General features: G+C 35.3%; 1 protein-coding gene across 2 annotated transcripts; it reads right to left on the reverse strand.

The window, feature by feature from the left end:
* Window positions 1-9,453, reverse strand: LOC133173222 (gamma-aminobutyric acid type B receptor subunit 1-like). 2 transcript variants are annotated; one of them, XM_061308198.1, is made up of 17 exons: window positions 9,027-9,453; window positions 7,255-7,389; window positions 4,968-5,138; window positions 4,714-4,815; window positions 3,253-3,318; window positions 2,965-3,159; window positions 2,729-2,862; window positions 2,546-2,630; window positions 2,395-2,458; window positions 2,167-2,244; window positions 1,921-2,071; window positions 1,589-1,823; window positions 1,181-1,385; window positions 831-958; window positions 610-738; window positions 348-488; window positions 1-261 (listed from the first exon to the last, which is right to left on the reverse strand). In XM_061308198.1, exons 1-17 carry the CDS (start codon window positions 9,243-9,245, stop codon window positions 124-126), a joined length of 2,376 nt encoding a protein of 791 aa, XP_061164182.1. In that variant the 5' UTR covers window positions 9,246-9,453; the 3' UTR covers window positions 1-123. The 2 variants fall into 2 exon arrangements, with proteins under 2 accessions (XP_061164182.1, XP_061164181.1); XM_061308197.1 differs by having other exon boundaries at window positions 2,546-2,651.
* Window positions 9,454-9,668: the final 215 nt, after the last annotated feature.

A 9,668-nucleotide genomic window follows, 5' to 3' on the forward strand; every position in this document is an offset into this window, starting at 1 on the left:
TGCAATGGGTGCTTTATTTATGATCTAAAAACTGTACATAAACCAAAGAACTTTTACCCAGCTATAAACAAAGTTCTCTTTAATTACATGTACTATGTGTTCAGTACTTGCTAAATCTATAAATCAGCACGAGTTGTCTTCGTCACTATTTAACCTGGAGATCATATATGCCCTATTCTCTCGTTGTCGCACTGATAAATAAACTCTCTGATACGATTTCTGTATTAATTGTCTATTCAAAACAACCAATTTATTCTCTATCTGTAATTAAAAAAAAACAGTCATATTTACAATTAAAAAAAAGAATGCAAACCAATGATGGTCGAATTTTCGTGTCACGAACTCACCTGTTGTATAGAGATCTTCAGGTCTTCATTCTCACTCTCCAGGCTCTGGTGTAAACTACATTCCTCCCCGTCCTGAGTTTGGTTGTCTTCTAGAAATCTCACATCTCGTGCAGATTCTGTAGATCTCATAATGACCAGGATCTTTGTGGAAGGAAATCAGAAAATACAACTGCATGATGAACCAAATACCGAGAAGAGTATACAAGAAAAGTACATTTAAATACCCTTGAAATGAATTATATTTTCTTTTGCTTTGTAATACCTTTGGAAGAAAGAGAAAACCCATTGACAGGTAGCAGGAGAGAAGGACACACCCGGCCACGAAAGCGTACTTCGCAACGTGCTGCTTGCTGATAATGAAGCATAACGGTAAAGAAATGGAAACAAGTACCTATAATAAACCATATTTACTGAATTAGTTTGATTAAAATCAACTTCTTTGAGAAGACCACTTTTTTATCCAACATCAATAAATTGTCTCACCATGATATTGTAGATCGCAATGGCAACAGATCGGGAGTCTTTATAGTTCTGGAGTTTAACACTCCGGGTTTCAAAGGCCAGAAAAATACCAAACAGTAAAATTACTCCATTGAATCCAAGTGTTACGCCTGCAATTGAATAATTAATTATCTTTGTTAAGCTTTATTTTACATAAGATACTATTTTCCTTCATAAATTGGCACAGAAAAAAATGCATGAAATACGGTCCATCCTGTGACATACGCCGTATGTCTAAACTTGCCTACAGTATGGTCCTCGTACAGGACAACAGGAGGAACAATAAATACACACACACACACACATTAAACAGTATAAAAATTAAACGTCACCTAGCCAAATGCTCATTTGTTTTGCATCACAAAACTCTAGTTGGGGGCGGAGTTTTATGTCCTCATCAGTGTTGGTGGGAACTTCAAGATCAAATATGAGCAACTGTCGAAACAGTGGGTCTTTAATTTGCAGAGATGTCAGAATAATTACATTTATTGTCTGGATAAGGATAAATACCGCATACAATTCCGATGAATTTATCGTCTACAAAAGATGTAGTTGAATTCTAGAAACAAGAAAAAAAATAGCATATGAGTGTATAAGTTCGAGAGTTTTAAGACCCGCATCTACATCCATTTTTATTCATAAGATGCAATTACAAAAAAAAACCCACCTTTACTCCCCAAATAAAATAGATAATAAAATCCAGAAGAACATTCACGCTAGTATCCTTCATATAAATGTACCTTTCCTTTTGTTTTTGTATTTATTCTGTGAACCATCCAAACTTTTGAAAACAATGCTCCATATCCTACAGAGAACCCTGCCAGAAGACACCAAGCCCTCAGCTGACAAATGACAGTAAATGTTTCAGGAGAGATATAATTCTGGTCCAGTCCAAAAAGAGGAACTGCCATCAAGGAAATAATGCAACCCAGTATCACTAAAACGTTCATTACCGGCTGAGAATCTACGATGCACCTACAGAAATTATTGTCCATAAATGTTTGATCTATATTTTGTACCAGGCAGTTTTGTGGTCAGAAAATTTCTTAAAACCTAAGTGTCAAAAACCTACATTCGATATCTATTGAGGAAAGTAAAGATGCAGCAAAAGATCCCAAAACAGACGCCCCCTCCAGCAAGTAAAGTGAAGGTAAGGAATACGTTTGAAGGAATAACCTTTGGTGACGTAATAATGCGAGTGTGGTCTGGAGGAGGGTGTCCGCCTGAAAAATAAAAATAGAGTTGAGTGTAAAAAGCTTTGAATCTGAAATACTGGAATTGATATCTGATGGACACACCCATTTATATTTTCACTTACCAATCCACCTTTCAACACCAAGCCATGAAAGGTTGTCCGACATTTGATGGTAGCATCCAAGGGTGTTATATGTTCCATCTATGATGCATGCAAAGTATTCGTATCATTTTACATATTATATAGGTACTCCAATTTTTTATACATATTCTAGTTTCCTTTATTTAATGCTATCTAACTCTAAAAACGACCGCCATAAATTTTATTCTAAAAATCGATCTACATACGCACTTGTCATTTGCTCCACCATTGTCCACGCAATGCGATCTCCTTCAGATGAAAACGCTACGATGCCCTATTTAGAAATAGGACTTCATATTCTTTCAGCTTTCATTTGATTATATCAAGTAAATAACATTTTTCAAGTTGAGCTGGAACTTACCGACACACCAAGAAAGTGAGTAGCATTCATTGAGGAGTAAATCTTTTGTGATATATCCTCTCTACTGTACTGGAAGTTCTGAAGACTAGATCCAATATGTATTAGTCTATAATAAAATGCACCATAAAAGGTTTTCAAAAAGTACACATTAAAACAATTATAGAACATTTCTGAGGCACATACTTTTTCTCCGTCTTGTTCAGCGCTAAAGCCAAGGCCCAGATGGCATCGAATGCAAGTGGAGCCTCTGGATAACCCGAAACGTCCGTCCTGTAATTCAGCCTTCTATCTAGCTCAGTTTTAAATTCTGCTGATGTCTATGGTTGCATAAAAAAATAAGACACGTTACACTTCCTACGGTATTTCTATATTGGAATATGTTTCCAAAACGTCAAAAGAACAAATCCTTGATAAATTACCATTCCTGAAACTGTTCTGGCGAGTCTGTCTTGGTGAATAATCTCTGCTTCAGTCGTGAAGTGCCCCTCCAGTGCTAACTTCAACTGAACCGGAATACAGTCCACTTCTGGGTCAGGCTTTTCATACCATTTATCAGGGTACCAGCCAACAAGGAACCACACGTAACGTTTGCCGTACAGTTTGTTCTTATATGCCTACTTTCCAAGCATAAAACATCTGTTTCCAAAAGAATAACTTAGGGTAAAAGATACACTGATAAAAAAAAATAAGTACATGTAATTTTTTACCTCACAGAAAACTTTTCTTGCCAGATTTTCATAAAACATCCCAACAATAATCCTCGCATCCCGTCTCTGTTAAAAAAAACAGGCATACATCACGTACATTATACATATATTACAATATCTGTATAAAATACATATATTGTAAGCATAAAATACATATTCACATTTTTGTATAAAACACAAATATGTAATGTCTATTCGTATTGCACACATTCATTCTAATTTGATTCCTTCGATATATACGTCCCCATCTCTCAATCTGTTCCACTGGCTAATCGCATTCTCGTTCAAGCCGCCCCTGCACCCCCTCCTACACACACACACACACACACTACGTGCCTTCGAAAACAAGGTTCCTTGACAAATGTATTCATTTACACTAAAAATTCTAATTAATAGTACTTGGATGTTTTCAAAAGCCCCCGGAAGCTCATGGAATTTAAGGGTTTTTAATCAGGACATTACCTTAGAATATTCTTTTTTTAACCACCGTAGATCTACTAAATATTATTTTTTAAAAATTGCCGAGTTTTGACAAAACTTACTGCTCCACAAAAAGCATTTCCTGTTATGAATAAAGCAATTGTCAAATAAACCTACATATTTATATTCATGACAGTTAATATTGTTTTGAATTTTACTAAACAAAGTGGCCGCTATTATGGACAAAAGGAAAAACCAAAGAAAATGTAATAAACAGAAAATTCAATGTTTTGGTAGTTGTTTTAGAATTTATTTCACAAGTAAGACAGTTTTTATTATCATAAATGCGAAATAGATTCTATGTACATGTATATCCAACTTCAAAAATTGAACATTTTCTATTTAAAATGCTATTACATCTAATTATTGATTCTTTTGAAATTATAGTGCTAGTACGACGCGCTAAATCTGTTTTTTTTTTAAATTATTAACTTAAAGGGAATTAATAAATAACATATTTTATGATTTGCTATAGTTTTGAATTGGCAATATTATGAAATTCGCCCTTGAAATTCTAAATCTAGTTTTTTTTTTAAATTATAAACCCTATCTAATTTTGATCTATTACTGAACTTTCGACATCTTTTCTTTTCCATTTTTTTTTTTTTTTTTTTTTTTTTGTTTATTTTATTTAATCATTTTTGTGAAAAATCTGTGTATTCATTTGCGCTGTTGCATTGAGGGCGCTACGCTACTTACTTTCAAAACTTTCAGTACTTTGATTTTCTTTGAGAGAAAAGGGAGCAATAAGGTCTACCCACTCTCTTGTATGAGTACTCAAACGTTTACTTATTTAACATAAAGTATAATGGATGCACCGGGACTTTCTTATTGTATGGTGATAGTCACCGTGGTCTAACATCTCACCGACTGCACTATCGTCTAACTATTCGGGCTAATGTAATATGTTTCTTTAATAATTTTCTTAGTGATAAATCTAATTTTGACAAATCTTAAATTGAAACACATTTGTAAGCATACCTTAAGATTTGCCACCGCATTGGAGGGGTTCGATAAGAATTCTTGTCTCGTTACAATCTCCATACCAGCAGCTTTAATACGCTTTACAAGATCTTCCTCTGTCTGAAAAAAGTATATAATTGCTGCAGTTTACTGTTTCTCCTCACTCTTCATAAGAAGTTATTTTGGCAGAAAATTTATGGAACAACTTTATGAACGTCTAATGAAAACTTATGAACTAATGAATTCTCGTGCATGGCAATAGAACTTCTTACAGACGAAAATACTTCTTCCTTTTGTCGAATCGTGGCTATCCTACTCCACCCAAACTTCTGGAATATTTTGATTCTCGCCGGATTGTGTAGTGTGGCTGATGGATGTGTCCTGAAGAAACTTGGAAACCGTCGTCTGTCAGAGAGTGAAGGAGAGCTGGATCCGTAACCTAACTGTCAGAGATATATATAGAATAGGGAAATTAGGAAACCCGGGATATATGTATATATATATATATATATATATATATATATATATATATATATATATATATATATATATATATATATATATATCATAGAATAGAGAAATAAGGAAACTCGGGAAATATGAATAGGGAAATTAGGAAATCTGGGAAATTATATCCGAGTAAAAGAGAGTTGAACAACGTTATACAATGCATAAAACCGGCGAATCAAATGAAACATCGTGTATATTTGGATTATTGTATAAACGATGTCCATCACTTCGCTTTCGTCTTGGTGTACAAGTCTAATCACATTCACATAGGCACATTGTGGGCTTGAACGATTCCCTACATTATTGACGTGGTCATTGCAACCAAACAGAAATGCAGTTCCTAATTTCCTAATCTACTATTCTCGTTATCTATTGCATGAATGGAGTAAAGTAGGGCTATTTGTGGTATTGTATATTTTCCGAAATTTGAACCCTCATAGAAAGAATAGAATTAATGGTGGGGGAATTGAAATGTTTATGAAGATTTTGATGCCCCCCCTCCCCTGATTTATTTCAAACATATACCCCGACATTCTCTGCTTGAGCTAGGTTTGTATAAGCTTTTAGTTTTTCCAACATATACATGTATAAGGCCACAGAGATTGCATTCAATTCCATAGACACCGTTTGAAAAGAAGATGGGGGTGTTTGGCGTGTGATCTGCAGGAATCATGTGTACGAAACATTTATAGTTTAAATGTCCACGATTTGGTTGGCTGACCACAGCTGGACAGGCTTTACAAAGCTACGCACATAGGAAAATGTTATATTTAGTATGAAATAACATGTCAAATTGTAATATTTAGGTCCGCTTATCTTAATAATCAAACTTTAAGATAGTAATGCTTCACATAAATAATAAACACCTACAAGATAATAAGGGTATAGTTAAATGCAATTACAAGTACATGTGTATATTAAAGTATTACATGTAGTAGGTTGGAAGAATTGCTTTCGCTCTTGATGCAACAGAACCAGAATATATCCATTTTAAAATAAATCAGGACAAAAATATTAAACTGACAAAAGAATTTATTGCTTTCATTAAAAAAATATTAACGCTCCATGCGAGGATCGAACCAAAAAGTTTCCGACTCCATTTGCATTGAACGGGTGACGCATATTACTGAGCTATCACGGCTACACGTACAATTTGGCTTTTAAAACGACATTAAAGCACCGCATTTACACATTGGAATTTTTTCGGAAAAAGTTCATTTTTTATGGTCTCTGGGTATTCTCTCCATTTTTTACAAATGATTGTTTGTTTCTTTGAATTAAAATTCATACAAATTACGTTTGAAAATCATGGAGAGATGACCCAGAGATAGCAAATTTTTAGAAAAACGTGTTTAAAAATGTGACATTTTGTACCAAATGAATCATCTAGCCTATTTTCAAGTCATTTTTTAGCAAATCAAAATACAATTTCGGGAAAATATTTCCCTTTCCTATTTCACAGGAACCCAAATGATCAAAAGAGTGCTAAAATTTCGTTTGATAGAGCAATGAAATTTTCATTTTCAAGTGCGCCCAGATTCCTGCCGAATGCCAATCAAAAGCGCCCTCGTTCTTTACAACTCAGATCTCCCCAAGTTTTGGTATTAATTCTTTACAGGCGTCAAAAATTATTGACTGCTTACAATTTTACATAAAAGTACAACGGTAACAGAGGGTTCGATCCGTAACCTGGTGATCTGATGGGGAGTATCAAAGTAACGGCGAGTAGTTCTGTAGCATGTCTGTTAGTGCTACATTATCATCATACAACATGTACGAGTACTGTTGTCTTCATGTTTAATTTGCTTTGGACCGTCCCTTAATAAAAGCTTCTGTTTTTCTTATAGATTTTTATGCTTTTTCCTCTCTTTCCTTTCCTTTGTTTTTGCTTCCTGTTTTTGAATCTGTTTTTTTACTGCCCTCAAGAGACTAATGACCAGATTATCGACACCCCAATCCAAGTTAAAAAGTTCTGAAATGAAGACGCCTACAAATATATCACTATTAAAATCTCATTACAGTCGGAGGTTTGTAAGACAATCTACTCACAACAATTATGTTCCACAGTTTGGCAGCTTGTGATATGAAGGTGGACACCACACTACAACCCGATAGAACCATCATCTTAGGAGGCTCAGAATACAGGAAATCGTAAAACAAACTTGTCCCAACACCTGGTTTACACTACAAAACAAGTCTTCCAACTCTGTCATGTACAAACATCATTACATTGCTTGCAAGGCAGATAAAGAATGACATTTCCAGTTTTGTGAGAAAAGAATGTTCTAGATATTGATATAAAATCACGTGAGCAGCATTTCTATGAAATGTGAAGAGAACGAACAGTGACGATTCTCAGAAGTCCATTTAAACAATACATTTTATGAGCAGAGCCACATGAACCTCTAAAAACAGAGGTAGGAGCAGGTGCCTTAAAAGAGTAAGGGTCTTTTGTTTACCGGTTGCCGGAAAAATCTGTAGAAAATTCAGAGTGAAAATAGTGGCCTAACAATTTGTACGAAAGACGTCAGTCCACGCTTGATAAACAATAGTACTTGCAAACAAGGTTATTGTACCGACCATAGAATTTGCAAAATGTTGACTTTAAAAGAGATTGTTGATGTCCATGTATTATCAACTTCTTTGTCAATAAGTTGCTTCGTTTTAGACATTGTTTGTACATAGAACATGCTCTTGCTTCAGGCCTGTAGGAAGCAATTTCAGTTTGGGGGGGAGGGGGGGGGGGCACAGCCATACATTTTCAGTTGAGGGGGCACTATCAACTACCAAAAATTCCTTGACAAACAAAAAAAAGGTGATCAGACGTATTTATTGAGGGGGCACAAGCATATAGTAGCTATGTTTTCTATAGATAGAACGTTCTATCGTTAAAATGATATTCTCCTACGGACCCGGTTTAACGATAGAATTCGTTCCGTGTATTGGCAATGTTGCAAAATAAACACGGGCGACAACTCGTACTCTGTGCATTTTCTATGAACAATCCAGAGAGTTCCGAATGTCAACATGGCGTTAAATTTGAAGCGAGGAAATGAGTTGAATTTTCGTATTTATATGGATTATTTTTTAGGTTAAAAGACATATACCATCTCAAAAAGGTTTTTTATGATTAATTTGGTAATTATTTTCAGTGCAACTCCTTTTGTATTCTTCAAAATCATTTCGGAGTGAATCCACTCCGATTTGCTACATTGCAAGTAGGCTATATGGGACGTATTCTAATTGTGGTGAGGGCTTGTCCCGAGACACAGTTAGATTATTCTAACTTTGTTTTCTATAGTTATTTATATATCGGCAAAATTATTGGGGGGGGGGGCACGCCCCCCCCCCACCCGGTTCCTATGGCCATGTGCTTATAGAATCGACGGGGAGACGCAGATGATAATGGCATATTGCTACATAAATAGGGGAAGTTGAAAGAAAAGTAGAAGTTATCACGTTTATCATAATTTTTTGTTAGGTTGCCATCAATGTCTTGCTCTAGTAAAAATCCAAATATGAAAGAGATGATGTCTTTTATTTTGAGTTCAAATAATATATCGAATCAACGTATAAATGGAATTGAATTGATAAAACGTCGTCGATGTGCAATGTATCTAAATGTCGAATTGAAGGCCACAGCAAATGAGTACAAAGAACATGTCTACTAATAACAGGGAACAATTTAGACAGATTGTTGGAAGACCTGATCTCCAAAAACTACATAGGCATAATGAGAAAGTCAAGCGTCTTTTTAATACAGAGTACTTATGTGTAGTTTGTAGATGACCAATGACAAGGTATCAATGTCTATGACCTACCTGACTATCGCTGACCTCCATATTAAGGTGATATTCTGGTAGAATTCTTGGATCCCTGTTAACCCTTTCAAGAGCCATCTCTAGAGCCGGCTTACATGCCTTGCCCCCTGACCAGCTTCCGGTCATTGGTACAAGTACCCCTATAGTTAAGTTCTTAGACTTAAGTCCAAGTAGAGGCTTATAGAATCCAGTCAATATTGATAACAAAATTAAGAACATTTCAATTTGCCACGGTTCGATCAAGAAGACACGCTTATCGGCGCCCAGGTTACTAGTAACTGTGCTTTAGGAAGCTTTCTTTCTTCCTTTTTTTAACATTCTCTTTGGAAAGAGGGCTTTTTTTTATCGATTGCACATCTCTGAGACCACTTTGGTTATTGACATCAATGTAATCTATGCTAAATTTGCAAGATTCCATGAAGTCTGGATGACAATTTGAAGTACGATGATGCATTTGATGAGATATCGTGCTCGATCAAAATACCGAGAATTTCATTTCCGCCTCAAGTCAATCATGGCCAAACGTATAGTTCGAGAACAGAACCTTTTCAATAATGCTTTATACGATCAATGATCAGTTTAAACAACTGCGTTGTGGCGAAAGCATCTTCGCTAATTGTATTCCCCTGTAATAGGACTCAA

Source organism: Saccostrea echinata, unplaced genomic scaffold (assembly GCF_033153115.1).
Source record: "Saccostrea echinata isolate AGI-Se365-2 ecotype Australia unplaced genomic scaffold, CSIRO_AGI_Sech_v1 ptg000056l, whole genome shotgun sequence".
In the NCBI taxonomy this organism is placed as follows: Eukaryota; Metazoa; Mollusca; class Bivalvia; order Ostreida; family Ostreidae; genus Saccostrea; species Saccostrea echinata.

Bases quoted from the DNA above. Each gene is read 5' to 3' on its own strand.
- LOC133173222 (XM_061308197.1), bottom strand. From the start codon at position 9,245: ATGTTCTTAATTTTGTTATCAATATTGACTGGATTCTATAAGCCTCTA. The intron at 2,863-2,964 runs GTAATTTATCAA...ATGCAACCATAG, and splicing joins CCAGAACAGTTTCAGGAATG to ACATCAGCAGAATTTAAAAC. The intron at 2,072-2,166 runs GTAAGTGAAAAT...TTTATTTTTCAG, and splicing joins TGGTGTTGAAAGGTGGATTG to GCGGACACCCTCCTCCAGAC.